Source organism: Raphanus sativus, unplaced genomic scaffold (assembly GCF_000801105.2).
Source record: "Raphanus sativus cultivar WK10039 unplaced genomic scaffold, ASM80110v3 Scaffold1345, whole genome shotgun sequence".
NCBI lineage: Eukaryota > Viridiplantae > Streptophyta > Magnoliopsida > Brassicales > Brassicaceae > Raphanus > Raphanus sativus.
Genome location: NW_026616657.1, coordinates 1 through 22,918, shown reverse-complemented (window position 1 = coordinate 22,918; position 22,918 = coordinate 1). Strand labels below are relative to the sequence as shown.

At 36.9% G+C, this 22,918-nt stretch overlaps 6 protein-coding genes across 11 annotated transcripts; 3 read left to right on the top strand and 3 right to left on the bottom strand.

The window, feature by feature from the left end:
• Window positions 1-494: 494 nt before the first annotated feature.
• On the top strand, window positions 495-2,687 carry LOC130504079 (uncharacterized). The gene has a single exon (XM_056998655.1). It carries the CDS (start codon window positions 637-639, stop codon window positions 2,443-2,445), a length of 1,809 nt encoding a protein of 602 aa, XP_056854635.1. The 5' UTR covers window positions 495-636; the 3' UTR covers window positions 2,446-2,687.
• A 5,223-nt stretch (window positions 2,688-7,910) lies between these two features.
• Window positions 7,911-10,178, top strand: LOC108831309 (uncharacterized protein At1g26090, chloroplastic-like). The gene is made up of 7 exons (XM_018604867.2): window positions 7,911-8,319; window positions 8,489-8,632; window positions 8,719-8,793; window positions 8,891-9,084; window positions 9,171-9,342; window positions 9,429-9,851; window positions 9,930-10,178. Exons 1-7 carry the CDS (start codon window positions 8,080-8,082, stop codon window positions 10,176-10,178), a joined length of 1,497 nt encoding a protein of 498 aa, XP_018460369.2. The 5' UTR covers window positions 7,911-8,079.
• On the bottom strand, window positions 10,143-11,658 carry LOC108831311 (probable transmembrane ascorbate ferrireductase 4). Its single transcript, XM_018604868.2, has 4 exons — window positions 11,433-11,658; window positions 11,299-11,350; window positions 11,002-11,198; window positions 10,143-10,481 (listed from the first exon to the last, which is right to left on the bottom strand). The coding sequence occupies exons 1-4, from the start codon at window positions 11,541-11,543 to the stop codon at window positions 10,143-10,145; spliced, it is 699 nt and encodes a 232-aa protein (XP_018460370.1). The 5' UTR covers window positions 11,544-11,658.
• A 146-nt stretch (window positions 11,659-11,804) lies between these two features.
• Window positions 11,805-15,037, bottom strand: LOC108831306 (protein decapping 5-like). The gene is made up of 8 exons (XM_018604864.2): window positions 14,728-15,037; window positions 14,431-14,531; window positions 14,285-14,362; window positions 13,249-14,208; window positions 12,884-12,955; window positions 12,616-12,783; window positions 12,414-12,524; window positions 11,805-12,269 (listed from the first exon to the last, which is right to left on the bottom strand). Exons 1-8 carry the CDS (start codon window positions 14,879-14,881, stop codon window positions 12,099-12,101), a joined length of 1,815 nt encoding a protein of 604 aa, XP_018460366.1. The 5' UTR covers window positions 14,882-15,037; the 3' UTR covers window positions 11,805-12,098.
• A 1,387-nt stretch (window positions 15,038-16,424) lies between these two features.
• LOC130504078 (UPF0664 stress-induced protein C29B12.11c-like) lies at window positions 16,425-17,726 on the top strand (the record flags this gene model as incomplete). 6 transcript variants are annotated; one of them, XM_056998653.1, is given in 4 exon segments in its annotated part: window positions 16,425-16,847; window positions 17,046-17,136; window positions 17,242-17,315; window positions 17,561-17,726. In XM_056998653.1, a coding segment is annotated over 1 exon segment (65 nt), but the record flags the coding sequence as incomplete, so codon positions are not given.
• Window positions 17,727-19,454: 1,728 nt separating this feature from the next.
• LOC108831310 (protein NRT1/ PTR FAMILY 5.15-like) lies at window positions 19,455-21,850 on the bottom strand. The gene is made up of 4 exons (XM_056998656.1): window positions 21,596-21,850; window positions 21,302-21,519; window positions 20,612-21,099; window positions 19,455-20,360 (listed from the first exon to the last, which is right to left on the bottom strand). Exons 1-4 carry the CDS (start codon window positions 21,717-21,719, stop codon window positions 19,553-19,555), a joined length of 1,638 nt encoding a protein of 545 aa, XP_056854636.1. The 5' UTR covers window positions 21,720-21,850; the 3' UTR covers window positions 19,455-19,552.
• Between the last annotated feature and the right edge of the window lie 1,068 nt (window positions 21,851-22,918).

The window sequence follows — 22,918 nt, the reverse complement described above, 5'->3', positions numbered from 1 at the left end:
GGTTATGATTTTGACTTGATGTACAAGTAAGCCGGATTGGAGGTTTAATATGCTAAATTTGCCAACTTGAGTGTTTAAAGTGCTTGTGAAATACTCTGAGGGTTTAAAGTGTAAGTGGCTGCCACCTTGAGGGTTTTTTATGCGATTTTCCCGTTTACAAACTCCAAAGTGTTTATAATATATAGTTGGCAGGACCGGCCATAAAGTGTAGTGTGTAGACTACAAACATATCAAAGTAAAATTTATAAAAATTCATTTTTATGATCTATAAAATATAATACATATATATACATATTAATTATTTAAAATTTGGAAACAAAAATAAATGTTCTATTAGCCAAACAAATGATCAGAGTATAAACTAAACAAATTTATTACATTTTTAAGCTATTTTTTATCAAAACCAAACTAAATCAAACGAAATAGAAAAAATCGAACCAAACAAGTATTTTTTTTTTGTTAAACCAAATATAATTACGTACATTTGATGAGGTATTAAGTTGTAAAGAAGCTGTATACCGGAAGAAAAAAAAACGAAAACCAGATTATTAACCTTATATATACTATCTACTCCTAAGTAAAGTCATATATGTATCATCACTTGCATGAGAACACACGTTTGCATTGGACACATTAATGGCGGAATCTTCACTGCTCATGTTAGCAGCCAGGGACATTCTCGCGACTCCAAGACTCGAAGGCTTAGCGTACGTCGTCGAACACCTCTTCAACCGTCAAGAAACCAACGCGCATCAAAACGCGCAAGCTCTGCACAAGTTCTGCGTCGCCAACTTCCCCAACTGCTTAACCCTAAAGCTCCTCAAGGTGTACCTACACTCTTCCGACGACCTCTTCAGGTTCCGATCCATCTGTCTCCTCTCCGAAGCTCTCACCGGTCTGAGAAACCGCGGCTTCGATCTCTCTCTCGTCGCGCTCCGTGTTATAAAGCCTCTTCTTGTTTCTTGCCTGACGATGCCTGAAGCCAAGAAACCTGATACAAAGATCCTAAGAAGAATCGTTTCTTGCGTGGCAAGCAATGTCGTGAAGCTTGATCGTCACGGATGGGACGAGCTTGGAGATTGTATGGTTACGCTCGTGAACACTGATCCCGTTAGAGCTTTCAACGTCTTCCTAGACTTGCCTTTACTCGATGATATTGGATTCATCAACCGGTTCTTGAAACACTTTGTCGAAGAGATCGATGACGTGTTGCTTGATCAGCAAGAAACAGACGAAGAGCGCTGGACTCTGGCTCTTGAAACTGCCGTTAAGCTTGGGATTCAGATTTCGAATTCAGAAATAGGTTTCGACTTGGCGAGGAAGATTCTTGGCACTGTTCTCAAGTCAGCTAATCAGCTCGTGAGGAAAGGTAAGGAAGAGTTTCTGCGACGAGGGCTTGCACATCTCGCCAAGTTCCTTGCGCAAGACTCCAACACGTGTAGATACAGTAGGAACCAATGCGGTTTTTTGTCAGAGCTTGCGTTCAAGATCTCAGGTGTCGGAGGAACACACACCAAAGAGTCTGCGAGGAAGATCTATCAAATTGTCTCTGATGACCAAGCCTTCAAACTCGACCAGTCTCAAGGGTTTGACCTAGACTTGTACAACAAGTTAAAGACCGTATCTGCAGTGGAGATCTTGCGCATGGTGGCGTCAACTAAGATGGATGACAAGTCTAGGGAGATAGCGGTGGGAAGGCTCCACCATATGCTTTGTGACCACACGTCAAAGAGAGTGGAGATCGATGTTGTGGAGATGGGACATCTCAAGAAACTGCTTATCTCTTGCCTCACTGAAGTAGGAGTTCCGGAGAACACGTTCAAGATTCTAGGCAAGGTGGTGTATCACGTTGCACTCGAGTTGTACTACTACCAAGAGGACAAATGGTTCGAGGTATGGGACTATATCGCATCGGAATGCAGCACGCAGTTCGAGAGAGCTGTTTATATCTTCCAGTGTTTGACGACGATGGTGCTTGATGATAACGAGAACGTGGTTCACGCGGTTAATACTCTTCTCCCGGAGATAATGAGAAGGTTGAATTCACCGTTGTTGGTGGATAACGGTTGCTGGGTGCTGGCGTTTGTGGGTGGGTTCTGTGCTGCTGTTCACTTGTTAGAGGTCTACGCTGGATCAGCTGAGGAGATTGTTGATAAGATGGTTGATTCGGCGAGAGAGCTTGTGGGGAGAGGAATGGAAGTTGGGGTTGTGAGGAGAGCTTTCAGAGATGTTGAAAGAATTGTGAAGAAACAGGTGGAGTGGTATGGTGGTAATGATTACAGTTTCCTCAAGGCTTTGCTTTGGAAGCTATGTGAGATCAAAGGCCTGAGAATGGAGAGTAGGATGGTGTTGTGGAGGATCAACGTGTTTCTAGAGAGGGGAACGCCCGACGTGGAGAAAGAGCTTCCAGTGAGTCGTCTCTCACAGCAACAAGTAGGCAAGTAGGTTTATTTTGTACTGTTGTAGTAGACTTTTGTAGTTGCAATTGCTCTCTCAAGGTTGTAACTAGTTTTTGTTCAACGATTCAAGCATAGTTGATAATAAACTACAGCTTCCTTTTACTTGCTTGATGATGGGGTTTTAGACAATGATGAAGGTTTGAATCCTCCACTCGATAAGTTTGACGCTGACCCTGCGGCATATCTTCCTTCTCGTTGCCTCTCTAGCTCCAATCCCCAAACCTAGCTTTCTTGAAGCAGCCTTTTCTTCAGCTACACGTTTCCGTTCTAGTACATATTTGCTTACACAAAGCGGCTAGATTATTTTTTTCTCCGTGTCGGTTCAGGATGTGGTTTAATTTTGTTGAACCCGGTTCAATCCAACTCAAACCAAATTTTATTACGCTAGAAGCATTATAAAAAGGATTATGAGAATAGGTTTAATTAAATAACTAGATTTTGACGGGTATATTCTTTTATTTTAAATTTAATTTTTTAAATTTGTTTTTTCTTTCTGATTATATTTGTATTTTTATAATCATATTTGTGTATAAATTTAGATCAAAATATATTGTAATTTAAAAATTGATCCGGTATATGCACGGTTAAGGCTGAGTTGCGGATCGAACTCGCCCCGCTGACCCGCCAACCCGCGGATTTTCAACTTTGTTTTGGTTAAAAATATGACCCGCACAACCTGCAAACAAATAATATTGTACATGCATCCGCTCTGCTTAATTTTGTGGTTATCCGTGGGTTATATACATATTTTAAAAATCATTATTTAATTTAATTACTATAAAAGTATATTTATAATAAAAAATTATACATGACTTAAATTTTAAATTATTATTTTTGAATTCTTGTATTTAAAAAAGTATTTACTTTTTTAATTTTTATTTTTTAAATAATTTGCGGGTCGACGGGTAGCCGCGATCTAAAATCCACCAACCCGTACTAAGCCCGCATAAAAAAACTCATAACCCGCATCCGCAAATCAATTTTTCAAATAGTTGGACGAAAAATAATAGTTAGTGAAAGGATTCAACAGTTTTTTAAGTAAATTTTTGGGTAGTAATCCTCTTTTAATAGTATAGATGAGGTATAATGTTATTTTAAATTAATTCCACACCATCATTCGATAAAAAAAAATTATATAAACATTAATAATAGAAACAGTGGTTTATACAAATCTTTCTTACGCACATATTTAAAATATTAGAAGTCAACGGTTTATATTATAGTAACATTTAAAGTTAATAACAGTAATAGACTTTATTTAAACGAATGAGAATCTTATTAAATTGCTATAAAATATGTTAGTTATAAGATTTTGTTATCCCCTTAGTATTAAAATGGAAGCAAAAATAGAGAATAACCTTTAAAGAGTACTATATTTTCAACTTTGCCAATTTGACGACGTGTCGGCACGAGGTTCCTTCTCAGACCCTTTATGAAAGAAGACTTACTCACCTTAGGATATTACGGCTATTGCCAATAGACAGACATGCATATTCGTATGTTCCTTATACATAGTTTCATGTCCGTATATGTATAAAAGGAAAGAAGTCAATTTCGAGATTCGAGTGTATGGTCCACGTGATTATTTCATTCATTTCCACTTTCTATATTTTGAAATGATATTTAAGAAGATTTTGTAAATTTGTTTTGAATATGGAAATCGTATTATGACTCATATTAAATAGAAAGTCAATTATGATCTTTTTATTTCGAAATCGAATTTTGATTATTCTCTTCCTTTCAACTTTCCATATATTGAAATGATATTTAAGAAGATTTTGTAAATTTGTTTTGCATATGGAAATCGTATTATGACTCATATTAAATAGAGAGTCAATTATGATCTTTTTTATTTCGAAATCGAATTTTGATTATTCTCTTCCTTTCAACTTTCCATATATTAAAATGATCTTTACGAAGATTTTCCAAATTTGTTTTGCATATGGAAATTGGATTTTGACAAATATTAAATAGTGTGTGAATTAGGAACTAATTAGATTCGTTTTTCCATGATTTGCATATGAAATTAGTTGCATTATTTTCACTTTCTATATTCCTTTATTATTAAAAGTGAAATAAAATAAAAAAATAATCTTCAAATGGTACTATATTTACATGATGCCATTAACTAACGTGTCAAACAGCCAGGGTTCCTCAGACCCATTTTCGAAATACCCACGGCAATCTAAGTAATTCACAAATAATGCCAGTGGACTGAGTTCAAAAAGATAATAATTGCCGGAACTTTATAAATCGGTATATAACATAGTTATATGTTAACTATCGTGGGCTTGCACACATAAGATTCCAAACCTGTTTAACATGATCTCATTCGCTGGTCATGAACATGAGACTGCACATGGCCTCTCCTATTGGTTTGGAACCTGCAAACATAAAAACATACAGTACATTACAAAGTTGCTATTGTTTGTATAAAATAGTCATTTGCTATTGTTTGTATAAAATAGTCATTCGTTCATGCAAATATATATAGTGTCACATATACATTGTAAATTCCTAAACCTGCAAATATATTTGTCTACTGTTAATGAAGTGAAATTATTTTTATAGAATTACAGTATTTGCAACACGTTCTGACATCATTTTAGTCCTATATTTGTTTTGGTACGCATTTTATAAAATCACTTGGTACATACATATTACAAAATTGTTTAATTCCATTTTATTCCAACCAATCGGTTTGTTAGTTTAACATCAGGAAATTTTTAAAATAAATTTATGGTCAAGATTACTATACAAAGTTGAAATGCAATTAAAATCCCAACGAAATAAGGAAAATAAGATAAATTAGGGAAAGTTTTATGTCATCATCTTCTCCACGCAAATTTGGTTTTCAAATTACTGCTTTTCCATACAATAAGGCAAGCAAAAATATGCTATTATAGCTTTCGTTGATTGCCTTTATTGACGCTAGCCTGGATATGAGATTATCATTATTTGACGTAATTAATATAACTTTTGAATACAATACTCAAAACGGAATCCTTGATTGCATATCAAAAATTGTCCAAAATAGTCTTTTTGGCAAGATATTAACTTCCAAAATTCCCGTCTAAATTTCAATTTATTCAATTGTGGATTACCAATTAATTTGTTTAGTCATATATTTTCATATATTACATATACATATTGCATTTATGACACTAAATTTATGAACTTATATAAATACATAGACGGGACTGCTTTTAACATATCATCTTTCTAATTTTTACTTCACTCTTGAGTTATTTTTCCATTCATAACGATTGAAATGGCTTAGATTTTTTTAACGATTTGAAGCCATACAAGTCCATGTAAAATATTATAGCTAATGTAATTCGTATGTGGAAGCAGTACTCTGGTGTTGTGGTAGAGACCATTGAAATTGTCTTAGTTGATTCTAAAAGTAGGTCAGTTGTTCACTGTCTATGCATTCCTTTGATAAACTTATGAATACCATTTTGTGGTCATATTGTAATTCTTCTTGTGTTTTTACTTTATATTTTAGGGAGATATGATCCATGTACCGTGAAGAAAGAATTCGTTAGCCAATTCGATCTTTTAATAAGTCAAAGTGTTTCCATAATTGATGGTGAATTTCACTGGAATGCACTTTGGTGGTCCTTTCATATGAGCTAAAATATTTTTATTTTAATCTTACTGCCAGGTATGTACACGTTAAGTTGTGGCAAATGGAAAAGTTGCTCAAGTTTTACATAGTTGTCTGTGTTTTACATTTTTCGCAAATTGATTGGAGTGTTGGTAGGTTACAGTTCTAATTCTTAAAACAGTATTAAGTGATTTTAACATTTGTTTATGGTGACATTATTTTTTGGATCATGATAAAGTGAATTCAAGCAAGTGACTGCCATTGATGGATTTTCGAAAAAAAAACTGAGCCTGATGATATTCTAGAGATCAGTCTTTCAAAATGAGGTATTACAATTTTACTACTGAATAAAAAACTAACGTGACTTTAAATTTATGCTCAGTTATTTTCCATATGTTTTATAGGATTCCAAACTGTGATTAATGAAGAAAAGAATCAGGGATGAGCTGGTTCTAATATTTGTTTTTGCTTGCAACGTTTAGTTATATTTTTTTGCTTTCATATTTTATGTGTCTCCGTCTGTTTTTGTTTTATTTTAAACTTATTGTTTTACTATCTTTTTCTATGTTTTTTTGTTAAAGAAAAAATCATTTGTTCATCTTCATCATGTTAAACTATGTTTCTATGTTTAATTTTATTAACCACTAATACTATCTAAACCAATATTTTATTAAAAATTAACACAGTTGTAGCAATCTCTCAATACTAACCTTATTTAACTGCAAGAAGATTGATTTCCAATTTCTTGATTGTTAGCAACTGGTTGGACCGAAAATAAGGTTGACTGCATTTGAAAATATATCAATAACTGTTAAATTAGATGTCATTAACCTTTTTTACTTCAGAGAAAAAAGCAAAAGTAGTAAGTATTTAGTGTTTTTTTTCTATTATCAAATCTCGATCCTGAATACATTTGTGAGGTTTTGATTGCCATCTTCGATCTATTCGGTTACATGGTCAGAATATTTTGAAAGTGTTGATACGTTACGTTCTCCAAGCCTTATTACAATCTATTTCAGTTGCGTTTGATCAATAAGAAGAAAAAGACAATCGGTGAGAAAACGTTGGCCTTTTATCAAAAAAAAAAGAACCTTAGCTAAACGAACATCACAAATCATTCATAATCGAATATATTTTGATAAGATTGAAATAAGATTTTCTTAATTACCGTTCTTTACGGGAAATCCACCTCATCGATTTTGGTTTTGGAACCACCCTGTTCGATCTGGATTCCCTTCTTTCTTTTTGTGTGCAACAGATTCCTCTTTTTTCCCTTCCATCGATATATGTTATTTTCTTTTCATTTTGGGATTTTATCGTCAATTGTCAACATTCCTTATAATATACACACTAACATACTTTCTTCTTTAAAAATGGGGAAGCCATGGGCCTTTAGATAGAACCAGTCCAACACAAAATAACAAAAACCACAATATGTTTAGTTATTCTTTATATAGTAGACATATTCTAATAATTTGTGATACTATAATATTTGTTTATGTGACAATCGAGACAATGCTTTTATACAATATCTAAATACCTACAAACATATTTAACTATTAAACCAATATAATTTCGTACTTTGGAATTCATTTTTAGTAATGTCGTTTTCATTATTCTCATATTGTTACCCATTACCACACTATATGTATATATAGAAATCTTACTTATTTACATTGAATTTTTTTCACCCCGCGCATGCGCGCGGGTCTTATTCTAGTATGTAATAGGTTGGAATAAAAAAATGAAAGGTTCCAAAATAAATTGTATAAGTTGATTTTGAAGACTGCTTCCCTTTTAATAGTATAGATTAGTTGCAACTAAATGACCAAATAGAAAAACAAACATTCACGAGTGGATAAAAGTAGTTCGAACATGTGAAGAGTTCGGTCGGTACGGGTCGAATTCAAAGCGTCAATTGTGCGTCGCTGTGTCAGATCCGTTACTCCTTTATTACAAAGCCGCTCAAAGCCTCCAGATTACTCATTATCTTGAATTCATACAAAAAAAATGGTGACTTTGCTAGCTTCTTCTTATTCTCTTACATCATGCTCAAGCCCTGGTCTGGATATCCTCTCATCCCTTGTGGTGACGGCATCGGCTTCAGCTTCCAGGAAACACCGACACCGATCAGCTTCTGTGGTGGTGGCAGTGGCAACATCTGAATCTTCTCAGAAACCCACCAAATTCGTCACCTTTCTCGGCAAAGGCGGCTCCGGCAAGACCACCGCCTCTGTTTTCGCCGCTCAGGTAAAAAAACAAGACCACGAATCTATGGTGTGAAAATTCGACTTCGTATTGACTGTTCTGTACCTGAAAGATCAAAGCTTTAACATGTTTTGTTGCATCTGGTATTTGTCATCTGTATAAAGTTGAATACTTGATGTTTGTTACTAACTAATAACTATGATGCTCATAGCACTACGCATTGGCTGGGCTCAGTACATGCCTTGTGGTACAGAGTCAAGACCCTTCTCCTGATTTCCTCCTTGGAACCAAGATCGCCACTTCTCCTACCTTACTCAACGACCATCTCTCCGTCATCAGGCTGGAAACTACAAAAGTAACTGTGTCCCTTCTCTATTTCCATCTGGAACAAAAGCTTCAACATTACTCAACAACCTTTCTATGGAAAATAAAACAATGCAGATGCTACTAGAACCTCTGAAACAGCTGAAGCAAGCAGATGCTCGACTTAATATGACCCAAGGTGTTCTTGAAGGGGTAGGTATGTGAACCACCACATCTTCTATTATCTGCTATAGTGTCAGTGTCAGAGAAAGAATTGTTGGGATTTTTTAAAGTCCTTTTGTGAAGTTAGGTTGTTGGAGAAGAGCTAGGAGTGCTTCCAGGGATGGACTCCATCTTCTCAATGCTTGAACTCGAGAGGCTTGTTGGTTTCTTCAGGCAAGCAACCCGAAAGGACCACAAGGGAAAGGCTTTCGACGTTATAGTTTACGATGGTATCAGCACTGAAGAGACTCTTCGGATGATAGGTTTAAGCAGTAAAACAAGGTCTCTCGTTTGAACTGTTCTGTGTTTCTTTTCTTTTCTTGCAACCCTTATTTTTTAAGTATTATTATATGGGTTTTGTGTGGCAGATTGTATGTGAAGTATCTGAGGAGTTTGGCAGAGAAGACAGATCTTGGGAGGCTAACAAGTCCTTCCATCATGAGATTTGTTGATGAGTCAATGAACATAAGCGGCAACAAGTCTCCTTTTGATGGTCAGACAAGTCCTGCCATGTGGGATACTTTGGAACGTTTCTTGGAGGTATCTCTCTATCTATCTCTTCCATATAACTCAGTTTCTTCTCACACTAATGTAGCCCTCATTGTGAATTTTATGCAAACTTACAGACTGGTGCTTCTACGTTGAGAGATCCAGACAGATTCAGGAGCTTTCTTGTAATGGATCCAAACAATCCCATGTCTGTTAAATCCGCATTACGTTATTGGGGTTGTACAATTCAAGCAGGATCTCATGCTTCTGCTGCTTTTGCTATATCTTCTTCTTCGAACCTGACAACTGAGTTAAACAAAAGCACAAAAGAAGAGTTTGTGCCGCTGCCTTTTGCTTCTGCATCAGTTCCGTTTACTGGGAATGGTCTGGATTGGGACAAGATTCTGATGGATCAAGCAAATTCGAGTGTAAGGGAGATTCTTTCAGGAACAGTAAGCCAAGGAACTAGCTTGACACCACCAGTGACATTTGATACAGCTAACAAATCAGTGACTCTGTTCATGCCAGGGTTTGAAAAATCTGAAATCAAACTCTACCAGGTGAGAAAAAAACACCTCATCTCCATTTTGAACTCTCTTTGGTTACTGAAACGATCTTTGCTTTTGATGAAACTGCAGTACAGAGGAGGCTCTGAGCTATTGATAGAAGCTGGAGACCAAAGAAGAGTGATTCCTTTACCGTCTCAGATTCAAGGAAAAGTTGGAGGAGCCAAATTTGTAGACAGAAGTCTCATCATCACAATGTGTAATAATACATTAATTTGTACACCAGACACGTGTTTTGTCACCAAAATCAATACAAAACTAAAATTTGAAAAGAAAAAAAAAACTCTAAGAAGTCAAACATTTGGGACGATCTTGAGATGAATAAACGAGTTTCTCATTACCAGAATGTCTCTGATACTTTGGCAAAACAGCAGCTGTTATAACAACGCCACTGAGCAGAACTAAGCCGAGACCAAGACCGTTGACGATCGTTGACTCATGACAGCGTCTTGGAACGTTTCTCTTTGTCTGAAGGAAAGTGAGCTTCTCAAGAAGGCCGGTCTCGGCGGTGGCAATGGCTAGACCGTAGGTGTAGAGTCCGAGGAAGACATGCCATGGAAGGAAAGTGGTTCTTGTTGTCCGGACTTCTCCTCTATGCCAGAAGCTCAAGAATCCAGTCACCCACTGCAACACAACGTTAATAAATATTCACTCAGGGAAGAAAAAAAAGAAGTAATTACAATCAAACCCCGCATCTATTAAAACGAACTATTGACCCTACCTTAAAGAGCCTCGTGCCGTGGGATACTTACTGCACTGAAATAAATAGGACATAGCGTATAGACTGAAGTGACAATAATGAATGGTTCTAATCTATATGTTTAAATAATTAATTAAATATTTTTAGAGGGAATCTTGTCAGTTTCCGTAGCAATTAGAAACTAATCCCAAGTGGGTACTCAGTTTCTTCCTTAGTCAATCTTTTACATTATTGATTGAAAATATATTTCTTTTTAAAAAGAAAAATAATAATGACAACAACGGGTAATCCAACCTTTTGAATTATTTTTTCATCAAGAAAGCATCTAGTCTTTCGCACTTTTGGATGATGAATTTGATAATACATTAAAAATGTCAGATGATTAATATAATAATTGAATTAAAATTAATAATGTTGGTGAGAAGAAGAAAAAAAGGGACGGACCTGAGCAGAGAAGAGAGAAACAGAGAGTAGACCCATCCAAGAATGGAGACTGTAGAAGTTTGAGAAAACTCCAGATTGGTAATGAAACTTTGTCCATATCCCAAACACAGCAGAGACCAATGCCATTCCCTGTAGCCATAGATGAACTGCTTTCTTCGTTTTTCTTGAACCAGGCAACCATTTATGTATCAGAATCGCTGCATTATCCAATTAATCAAATGTATTATTCAAGAAAAGAGATGAAATCTTTAAAAGGAGTATGAAGAGAGAAAGAGAGGGAGGATGGATCACTACTACCTTCTCCACTTACAAGAATGAAGCCAATCACCATCAGCAGAGGATGAAGAGTCTACAAAAAGACAAACTTGATTGAAGACTAGAATACAGAGAGAGAGATCCACTTGAAATCAACAAGGAGCGTGAGAAATTACAGAGTATGTGAGGCCTTGATGAGGGACGAGCAAGAGAGCCCAGTACAGAACCAAAACCGCTATTACTAAACCCGAGAGTCTCGCAAACAAGACAAGTGAAGCACTTCCCATTCTATTCTCTGTCTCTCTCTCTCTCTCTTCAAAGTTTGTCTACAGTGTGACTGTACCCTCACTCAGACTTTAAAGAGTAGCCGACAAAGTGATTCCGTTCAAATTACAAAAAGAAATTATGGATCTATGTATAATGGACCTCTGTCTATTTATCTCCTTGTATAGCCCATTTTTATCTAAGGCTGCTACTACTCTAAAAAGTCAATTGTTAAGTCAATGGTCACCATAATAAATTTCACACAAGGTAAGAAGCTATACAGATTATAAAGAAACAAAAGGAAATGTCATTGAATACTGAAAGACGGTATTATAAAGAAACCAAAGGAAATGTCAGTGAATACTGAAAGTCTTATAACAAAAGATCGCAAATCAAATTGATACACTCGAAAACCACACAGGTGGGGTTTCTCTAACAACAAAAGTAATACATAAAGACTCTTTTTAAGTGTTTGTTTTATTGCAACATACCAAAAGCACTCAAAAGTATGATGAGCTCCATCGGATTCCCGAGTCTTTTAGAAATCCTTTTTGCACAACTTTTAGGGATGTACGATTTCACACGCCTCTCCCTTGGCCACGACCACCATACCCGTAGCCTCCACCACCGCCACGCCCATTATAGCCGCCATAGCCACGACCACCATAACCACCACGGGAATGACCGTTTCGACCATAACCACCACGCCCTCCTCGGCCTCCTCTGAATCTTGAGAATTCACCAAATGTCTGGAATCATATACCAATACCGTTTGTCAAGTGTCACTGAGTTTCTCTTCAGATTCTAGAAATTTTGAGTATCTCCAGAAAACGAGGTGGCAATAATTATGTACAGCCTGCTTTTCGAATGTGGAAATATATAAAAGAGTGTACCTCAGTATCTAGTTTGCGTAGCTCTGAGAACCTAGGCCTTGCATTTTGGGAATCTCTGTCACCGGAATTTGACGAGAGGCTATCGAAAAAGTCGTCTTTGTTGTAAACAGGCTACATCAATACAACAATAAAAGGTATATGAGACCAGAGAGGGGGGAGGGAATATGGGGGTTTAATTTGATTATGAGTATACTTCACTTACTTTGACCTCGACTTTAGGCACCTCAGGTTCATCTACGATCGAGAAATCATCATCACCATCACCATTGGTGCTCTTTCCAAGATGACCCCATACTTCATCCTTATTGAACTTTTCATTCATTGCTGTGAAATCAAAATCTTCAGTGAACTTCATTACCTGGTGTGATCGCTGCCAACAAGGAGGATTATTACTTTATTAGAATACATGGCTATGATTTGATGATCTAACTTCATCGGCACATTCAAAATACGAGAGAGAAGAATATTACCCCTGCTCCTCTTCCTCTTCCTCTCCCACGTCCCCTGTAACCATTATGAGTTGGGTAGGAGTGTCCGTTTGGCTGAGGAAAAAAAATCAGTAAATAAGTTCAACTAATCATCAAACAACGAAGATCAGCTACAAAATCTAATATAGACTACAAGCGCTTTTCATGACTCTTTGACAAAGAAAAAGAGGCATAGGATTGGCATTACCACAAGTTCAAAATATAACAGCTACAGGTTTATTACTCCTCAATTTCTTTAATCTAGAATTCAAGGCTCGTTCTCATATCAACAAGTGAAGTAGAATTATCGTTTAAAAGGATGGCAAGAGCAAATAAAAAGATTTGGAAATTTAAGTAAGTTTCAAAACCTTCTGAGTTGGCCTTGAGGAAGGCAATGGCAGTATTGGAGGTTGAGCTTCTGATGTGACGGGAACAGATTGTTCCAACGCAGCTGACGATGATACTTGAACCACCTCAGAATCTTTATCTGCGTTGTTAGAGGGTGGGGACAAAGAGACAGAAGCAGATCCAGACTGCAGTAGTTGGCCAGGAGTAACCAGCAAAGGTTTTGGCTTATCTTGGCTAATCGAACTAGAAACTCCAGAATCAGGAGCAGGTGCTAATGGTGTTGTCTGTGGCACAGAAATAGGATCAGTAACTACACCAGACTTGTTAGACAGTGGAAAGCCAGCAGCACTTGAATCAGTGGCTCTAGTAGTTGGTAGAGAAAAGGGAAGCAAGTTAGTATCCTGAGGTAGGGTAGGAGGTACAGCAATAGGAGCTTTGTTCGAAAACAAAGGAGGTGCCATCTCTGAAGCTAGGGAAGGAGATGGTGCTGACTGCAGTGTTGATTGCAGGCCTGAAGACAGTGTCATAGGTAGACCAGCATAAGGCAAGGAACTGGGTGCTAGAGTTTGAGAACTGCTACTATAAGGAAACAGTGAGGAGGGTGGTTCCGGCAAGCTTGAACCCTGCAAATTTGATGAGCCAGCAGTAGGTGGAGGGGCATTAAAGTTAGGATATGGAATAGGTTGCGGCAGGGAACCGGGCATAGGGAGCCCATGAGGAGGTCGAATCAAAGACTGTTGATGCAATTGGGGAAGGCCATTGGGAGGTGGGGTGTAGTATCCTGGCCAATACATAGGTGGTTGTTGAGGAGAGGCTCCCCAAGGAGCAAGATTTCCACCAGGCTGATACAAAGGCATCGAGTTTTGGAATCCCATCCCAGGCTGCCCAGGTTGGCCGATATGAGAACTAGTGTCAGACAGTGAATTGCTCACGGTAGGAGGCAGGCTACTGGATGTTGGGATGGGGCTAGGGTAGTGAGACTGCAAAAACAAAGACAACGGGAGCATGAAGACACATCTGTGCAAGGTTATTCTATAACAGTAGCACGATAATCACCTGAATGATAGCAGGGTCATTGTTCAGAGTAGGTGGAGCTGGAGGCTGTGCTGGAGGAGAAGCTTTGACTTGCAAATCCTGCCAACAATAAGAAGAGTTAGTGTACAAAGGTGATGATACAAGGAGAGGCATAAGCAGAATCGTACCTTGATATCAGTACCACGGAACAATATGTACTCATAAACTTTGTCACTAGGAGGAACTTGAGGACCATCTTTTTTCCTTCCTTCAGTTCCAAACGATCGGACTACAATACATACATACGATTGAACTTACACGGCATCAGGAGGATATACTAAAGCTTATTCAATGCTCCACCAACAGTTTCAAAGACTTCGATTACAATCTGATAAGCTTAGACATGAGCACTACTTGTTCAAGCTCAACAACACACAATCAGAATCACACACTACGCATCTAACAATCCTGAAAGGGAATCGTACCGTTTTGAAGACCGATACTGGATTCATCGGTGTTGATGTTGTAAAGGATGCCTTCGTATCTGATCTCGCTCTTCGAAGTCAAACTAATCAAGCTCCCTACGTACGAATCCGCAGAGGATGAGCTCGATTTCGCGCCCGTGTTATCACTCGCCATACCGGATCTATGTCGTCTCTCTTCGACGAATCCACAGAGATGCAGAGAGAGATTCACGAGAAAGTAAGTAAAGCAAAGATCCCCTTCGAGAGAGAGAGAGGGAAAGGAACAGACAATTAGGGTTTACTTTGATTTGGGGGAGATGAGATGAGATCGAGCCTCTCCTACTGATTATCCGTTTCGATAAAAAGGCCCCTCAAAAATCTATTACTATAATACCCTCGTGTAGTTCCACTGATTTTCATATAAGGACTAATTGGAGAAAGCCACGTGTATTGTAAGTGCGGGGGCCTCTGGGTCATTCATCAGTGATGTGCTTACCCAGTGGCTACGAGCCAGTCCAATTGCCACGGCTCGTGTTCGTATTGCTTGGCGCGTATTTACAGATTTAACCCCGTTCCTGTGAATAACTTTTAAATTGTGACTTGTGATTAGTTTCGTAATTAAATTTCATTCTGATCTTAAGGTGGAAATACATCGCCAAGTAACTATATGCATATTAATTTACGAACACGAACGTGGTTAAATCTGTAAATACGTTTAGATTGTGACTTGTGATTACAATCTATATGCATATTAACTTTTAGATTGTGACTTGTGATTAGTTCAAGTAACTATATGCATATTAACTTTTAGATTGTGATTTGTGATTAATTCTTGGCCTCCGGAAGAAAAAGATTACGAAAAATGAATAATTTCATCTTCGGTTCTTCAAATTATTCATTTTTTGTAGTCTTTTTCTTCCTCTTGTTTTAAGATCAGAATGTGATGAGAAGTTCTAACAGTCATAACTATATGCATATTAATTTAGCAAAAAAAAAACTATATCCATATTAATTTACAATTGATTAGTAGATGGGCCAAGACAATGTTATTCACAGCCCAAGTGGCCCAGTTGACAGTTCATCAACCCACATAACAACTCAGTCTTCGTGTAAGAGCATTGCAAAAGAGAGGACAAAGGTGGTGACGACAAAACACCCGACGCCCCTGCTAAACAGATTTGATACCCTCTCTCATCCTTAACGGATGAGTAATAACCTTTCCAGCTGTAAAGTTCTTAATTGTTCATTCAGTGTGTATAACATTATTATAATCCTCTGTAAATGTTAAAATTTGAAAGAGTATTTTCAGTAAAAGTCCTTGTGTTCTTAAGTATTTCGTAATGACATGTTGTGTGTGTCAAAATATGAAGCGGTATAACAAAAGTGATTTTCTTTTACATAAAACTTGTACATATTTATAAACTCAAATATATAAATTTTATGTACTTATTATAAGATTACAACCAGCTACTATAAATATATATATAACAAAATAATATAATTATAAAAAGGTCAACGTGATTTCGCTGTTTTGCTAACTTTTGAACGTGATTTCACTTGATGCCAAGATATTGACCAAATCAAATTCTACGATCCAATCTGCTGACATGGAGATCATTTGGTTGTGATTACGCAATTTTTTTATGGATGAGTGTTTCACGAGCTATAGTTTAGTGGACAATTATTTGAATAGTCATTAGAGCACCTTTATCCGGGTATGCAACTCCCGTCTCTTAGCATTAATTGGATTTAAAGAAAAAGAAAATTAGCATAATTAAGAAGAAACGTCTTTTAATTTGGGGAAATAAGAGACGTCTTCTGAGACACGTGTTGTGTTTTAGTTGTTCTTCTCCTTTTCTTCTTCGCCTTCAACTTCTCCTTCTCTTCTTCGCCTCATCTTTTCCTTATCTTTTTTCTGCTGCTTTGCTATTCATCTATGTTTTGTGGATCGAAAAACTAAAGCGAATGGACAAAGGCATAGCAGTGATGGGTACTGGCCGGAGATGGGCCGTCGATTTCTCCGATCAATCCACCATTCTATCTTCCCGCGACATTCTCGATCCCTCTGACTTCATATGTGTATATCCTCCGCCTCTTCGAGACTGTCTCTGATGTCTGCGTCATTGAGGTTAACGAGACCGGTTAGCACCTTTTCACCGATTCTAAAAGATCCTTGCTTTCTTTGTTCCCAGCTCAAGAAACTTCAATTTGGAGTTGTCCATCTTAGGATACTTCCATTGTTCTTTAATTGAACACTTAATTGGAAAACTAAAGAGGTAGATGATATTGTTTATGTCTGTATTGGTTACTGGTCTTAATATGGTTTTGTCCTGTGGTAGGGACACGATTGAAGTACAAGCCTGGAATTATAATGGGAGGGAAGAACTTGGTTCACAATTGTGTCCTCTAAATCCATCAAACGCTAGAGTTGTAAGTAGTTGGCAGTGTGAGTAATCATTCTTTAATTTGATGATGATGATGATGATGATGATGATGATCATGATAGTAAGCTTATCTTTGTGTAAATGATCATAGGGCGGAACGGTTCGTGTTCAAGGCTCTGAGTTTTGGCATATGCCTAAAGTTCTAAGATTGAAAGCTGAAGACAGGTAAAAAAACTTCATTCATTTGTATCATGCCTCAGTCTTGAATATTTCTTAGTTTGTTTGCTTGCTTCTACATAGTTCAAATTTTTTTCTTCCATCGTTATTATTTGTGGGTTTATATTTTGTGTTGATAGTAAATCAAGAAGCCATCGTTATATGAAAAAAATAGCTTTGCAAGGGTAGAACTCTTTAATGGCAAAGGAGGTTTGGTAGAAAATAATAGCTTTTATTGTCTGTCTAGTGATCAGGTTACAGAGCAAGGGAGAATTGAGGTTTGAGAAGCACAACAGAACAAGAAGGAACCTAGTCATCCTCTGTAACTGCAGCCATTGCGCTTAACCCTAAGTTGATGCCGAACGGGATGTCTGTTTCCTTTGCTAATGAAATGTTTGTTCTTGTCCGAGATGGGGTTGAGTTTCGGTTCGTCTTTCCTTCTCATCTGCTTTATTGTGGGTTTGGTAGATTGTTTTTTGTTTATGACTGACACTCGTAGATAGATAGTCACACCACGTTAGGTATGCAACTCAATTTGTTTGCTTAAGGATAGAGCTTGGAACACAACATTATGACTGACACTTGTAGATAGATAGTCACCTTTAACTCATTCATTATTCATCAATCATCTTAATTTTCTTTTAAGAACCTTCAATTAAGAGACTTGCATTGGAGCACATAAATGTTGGGGTCTTTTAACTGTGTCTCTTAACACACATTCATTGCTTAACAGTAATAAAAAATAAATAAGAGACCCTAAATGGGTATGTGGGATAATGATGCTCTTACAGATTAACGTGCAGTGTTAAACATATCAGGCTTTTTTGTTGGTCAGTTTAATGATAGACTTTGGAGGTTATCGTCTTATCGATGCCTTCGTTTAAATCCAAGATCCACACACAATCTATTTTTACTTCTTATTTTTTAAGATTTGAGATCTTGCTAAAAAATACGCACCGCTTAATCAGGTGTTGGCTAATGGCTATCGATCTTTTTTTCGTTGCAATGATGTTAAATCTCTGTGGAAAACATAACTTTATAAAGTTATGGAATCTCACAAATCCCTGATGGATTTACTGTAGTGAAAATGTGAAATTTTGTTTATATTTAAGCTATTGTTGTTTTTTGCTATAGTTGATACTAACCATATACACACTAAAGTTCCATTAAAATATGTATCTTTGATATGATCACGTACCACAGCTAGTAGTCTAGTACGGTGTGATATACGTTGTGTGCGGCTGAATCACTTAGAAATTAGATACTTCATTCCATTGTGGTTATCTTATTCGGCAGACAATTGAATTTAATATACAGTTTTCTTATGTTCTCATAGCTTGCTTTTGTCGGTTGATCATGTGGTACAAAACAACTCGAAAGAACGCTTAACTAAGAGTCCATGTCCTTTAGGCGTCTCTGAGTTCTACACTGTAAATGTTTGGATTACAGAAAATGTAACTGGTTGTTGTTTTGTATCTTTTCTCATAGTTCTGGCGCTGTCAACATTAATTTATTTACTTGTCGTCTATATTTTGGTGGATCGAGTGGTACGAAACAGCTCCAACGAACGTGCCATTTGAAAAGCCACATGCTTTAGAGTCTTAGACATCAATCCGACTTCCACGTTTTCATGACATTTCTATTTTATGTATAATTGTAAGATATTGTGGTGGCTTGGTGTTCTAGGTTGTATAGTCCACGACAATTTGCTATTTTTATTTTCTGTAGTAGAATTATTGGTCATTACTGATCTTGTATTTTTCTAAATATCTCAAATCTGAATCTATAACTTTAAGATTTTACCGTTTTTCTTATTTTTTCCTTGTATGTGCTTATGTTTTGTTTTGTACGTTATTTGATATATGACCCTGCCTGTAACACGTCTTCAGTTCCTTGTAGCAAATCTTTATAGCTGGAAAAGGTGTGTTGGCAGCATACGAATCGCACAAAACACGTAACTAGATATATTTGTAGTAAATGATATTTATACATATTTACAACAAATGGACTCTTTGTAGTTTCAAGCATTAAAGCTTTATCGAACCAAGCAACGAGATTGATATAGATACGTTTTTGTATGCTTCCACGTTATATTTTTAACTTACAATTGGTTGATGAAAGGATCTTTTTCAATACAATGAAGTGTGATTTTGACACGGAAAAAATATAGAATTATAAAACATTAACTTACAAGGTTGGAAAACACCAATATATGATAATAAAGTCAACATAAGTTGTCTTTAGAATTATTGGACTTGGTCTGCCCGACGATAAACATACGACCTGGAAATGAACACGAAGGCAAAGAAAGCAATGGCCGTGGATGCGGCTAGTAACCAGTAAAAATAATCAATATGAGCTCGGTTTAAGTTGTTGTTGAACCAGCTGCGTCCACCATATCTCCCTGTAGCCCAATCAACAACAATGATGAAAAGACCGCTCAAGAAGTTCGAAAGACCCAATGAACTCAAAGAAAAAGCAAGACCGATACTTCTGAGCTCTGTCGGGACCTGGTCGTAGAAGAACTCTTGTGCACCTACCAAACCAAACACTTCGATCATCCCGACCAACATATACTGAGGGACGAACCACCATATAGACATTGGAATGGTTACGTCCGGTTTGTCAATGAGCCCGTGCTCCTCAGCGATCCTCAACCGTTTGGCTTCCACCAATGCTGCGAGAACCATGTTGAAGCACGTTAGCACCATTCCTGTTCCTATTCTCTGGAGCATCGTGATCCCATTAGGCTTTTTTGTAATCTTTCTGGCTATAGGCAAGAACACATGCTCGTAGATCGGAACCGAGATGAGAACTGATATAGACACGAGTGACAAAAAAGAAGCTGGAGGGATCTCCAAGCCCGGCAAAATTATTCTGTCCACGGTGACACCTTGCTTGGTGAAGAGAGTAGAGTATTGAGCGTAAGGAATCATGCTCATCATCGATGTGATCCATATCGGAATAAGCATTATCAAACCTTTAGCGTCTTCCACGTCCATATTACTACATGGCTCTACACCTTCTCCTGAGAGCATCGCTTTTGCAAGGAATCTTGTTACACACACAAAAAAAAGTCAAAACAAGTCAAGCACTAAACCAAAACTCAAATAATCAAAACAGGCACAATCTAATGAAACATTGGTTTTGAATCTAATTTTGTTATAGATAATATATATTGCAATAGACCCTCAAATCTTTTTTAAAAATTATTTACCATAATCCATATTAAATGTTTATTGTCCCTAAATTTTAGAACTGACACTGCAAATGATATGAAGAAACTTGAGATATGTGCAACTTACTCGAGCTGACCAGAATGTTTCAAACTCATCTGTTTCCGGTTCTTGAATGCCACGACGAAAACTCTACCGATCCTTACAAAACCGTTATTGTTCTTGTCACGATTTTCCTTTGGATATCTGTATGTTTTTCTCCCAAGAAAGAAGATAGCAAGAGCCATAACCATGAACAAACAAGGGATCCCAAATCCAAGCGCCCAGTTAACGTTGCTTTGTATATACACCACCACAAGAATCGATATTACTATTCCCCCGGACAAACACAAGAACCACCAGTTGAAAAACGATCCTCTAGCTATTCTCTCTTTAGGATGGTCCGAGTCGAACTGGTCCGCACCAAACGCTTGAACACACGGCTTGTGGCCTCCTTGTGCTATGGCCACAAGATACAGAGAGCAAAAGAAAAGTACGTTCATCAAGAAAGAAGGTTTACGATTCTCAGACGATCCCATAAGGGTTAGGATAGCCGACAAGGTCAGTAGTCCAAGCCCCTGTAATAATTTCATCCGGTTTAGTTTTTATTATTATTTTTTTTGTACTTTGTTAATGAGTGAATGAAATCTAACATTAGTATTCAAAAAAAAAAACATGTAAAAAGATTAGTACCAATTCAATGATTGTCAAATGATTTTAAATTTGAATCTCATGATAAACTCGGTACTAATGGAGAAAGAAGAAGACGAAGGTACCAACCAGTATGTAAATGAGGGAAGATACAAGAATTGTCCGGTAACGACCAAGATAAGCGTCTGCTACGAAAGCTCCTATAATAGGAAGCGTCGAGGCTGTTCCAGCCCACGTGTTCACGTTCACGGCGGCGTTCGCCGTCGATTGTCCGAGCTGTTCGGTCAGGTAAGTGATCATATTGCATGCAATTCCAACGTAAGCAAATCTCTCTGCAACTTCCACACCTGATGAAACATCCATGATCAAGATTTAGCAACAAGAAAAACAAAACACTAGTTAATCATAGTTTACTGTTTTCACCTATTATGAGAGAGGCGGATCTCCATCCTCCGGTGGAAGATCTACCGGCGGGGTTTCCACGGTGGTCGACGGAGTCGTGAACTAAATCTTGTAGAAGTGCAACTTCTTCCTCCGGTATCGACATTTCTCGCCAAACTGAGATTGGGAACTACGTTAAAACTTAAAACTGAATTTGAGCTTTATTTTTTTCTCTTACTTGCAACTTTTTTATCTTTTTTCTTTAGATGAGATGTAGCAGTCAGATATAAGAGATGTAGCAGTCAGATATAAATATAGAGAGTGAATAAATCATTGTTACCATTAATTAGTAGTAAGACATATTGTGACTATTATCCCTTTGTTAAGAAATCACCATAATTTTTATGAACCAGTTTTCCACGAGCTGTACTTTGGTCGTCTATATTATTTGGTTAATCCAAACCGAGTAACATGCACTATTTTGTTTATTTTTTTATCTTTTTTTTTTTGACTAAAGGCATAATAAATAATGTGGCTGGTTAGGTTTGAACCCTTAACCTCTTACAGCAGTTTATATCAGGTATTTCTGATTCGTTAGTTTATTTCAATGTATTAGTTAGTTGTCTGTATTATTTAATTAATCCAAAACGAATAACGTGTAGTGTTCATGTTATTATATCAGCTATTTTTGCTCCTCATTCAAAAAGTCAAGTTTTAGAGGTTATGTAAATTCAAGACCAGTCGTACACCCTGGAAGAATGGAAGCGTAAAGCAACCACGTATCTCAAACTTTTGTTAGATTATCTTTCGTTTAAATGTTCAAATTTTAGTCTATGTAATATATTTTCAAAATTAACCTTCAACAATACATACATGAACCATATGTGGTGTGGTCGGGTGGTGCATAGCGTTTCAAATGTCACCAAAGAACATGAATTCAAATATGTTTCAATTCAAATTTATCCATCTATATATTGTCGTCAGGTGATAGAGATATTTAATTATCCTTATAAACAACTCGGTTTAAATGATTTCCTGATTATCAAAAAAAAAAACAACACACATCAAGGTTTTCTTTCACAAAAGAAGACAAATGGGTAAAAGTAAGTTTGATTAAGTTGACAGCGGAACTTATTTATTTTCTTTTTTTTTGTCATATTCGTAAGATCGAAAGTTTGTTCTCTCAAAAAATTCTTTTGTAAATGTCTTAAAAAAAACTTATTGATTTTTTATACATAGATATTACTCACTGGTATCTGGATCCGAATCTGAATTCGTAAAAATAACTAAAAATAAAAGATATTTTTAAAATACTAAAATACTAAAAATATTACATAAACTAAATATTTATACAAGATTTATAAA

Bases quoted from the DNA above. Each gene is read 5' to 3' on its own strand.
- LOC108831309 (XM_018604867.2), top strand. From the start codon at position 8,080: ATGGTGACTTTGCTAGCTTCTTCTTATTCTCTTACATCATGCTCAAGC. The intron at 9,343-9,428 runs GTATCTCTCTAT...GCAAACTTACAG, and splicing joins CTTTGGAACGTTTCTTGGAG to ACTGGTGCTTCTACGTTGAG. The intron at 9,852-9,929 runs GTGAGAAAAAAA...ATGAAACTGCAG, and splicing joins CTGAAATCAAACTCTACCAG to TACAGAGGAGGCTCTGAGCT.
- LOC130504079 (XM_056998655.1), top strand. From the start codon at position 637: ATGGCGGAATCTTCACTGCTCATGTTAGCAGCCAGGGACATTCTCGCG.
- LOC108831310 (XM_056998656.1), bottom strand. From the start codon at position 21,719: ATGTCGATACCGGAGGAAGAAGTTGCACTTCTACAAGATTTAGTTCAC. The intron at 21,520-21,595 runs GTGAAAACAGTA...ATGTTTCATCAG, and splicing joins ATCCGCCTCTCTCATAATAG to GTGTGGAAGTTGCAGAGAGA. The intron at 21,100-21,301 runs GTTGGTACCTTC...AAATTATTACAG, and splicing joins CTTCCCTCATTTACATACTG to GGGCTTGGACTACTGACCTT.
- LOC108831311 (XM_018604868.2), bottom strand. From the start codon at position 11,543: ATGGGAAGTGCTTCACTTGTCTTGTTTGCGAGACTCTCGGGTTTAGTA. The intron at 11,351-11,432 runs GTAATTTCTCAC...GTCTTTTTGTAG, and splicing joins ATCAAGGCCTCACATACTCT to ACTCTTCATCCTCTGCTGAT. The intron at 11,199-11,298 runs GTAGTAGTGATC...TGGATAATGCAG, and splicing joins CATTCTTGTAAGTGGAGAAG to CGATTCTGATACATAAATGG.
- LOC108831306 (XM_018604864.2), bottom strand. From the start codon at position 14,881: ATGGCGAGTGATAACACGGGCGCGAAATCGAGCTCATCCTCTGCGGAT. The intron at 12,956-13,248 runs GTTTTGAAACTT...TTTTTTCCTCAG, and splicing joins CCTCAAGGCCAACTCAGAAG to CCAAACGGACACTCCTACCC. The intron at 12,784-12,883 runs GTAATATTCTTC...CCTTGTTGGCAG, and splicing joins GAAGAGGAAGAGGAGCAGGG to CGATCACACCAGGTAATGAA.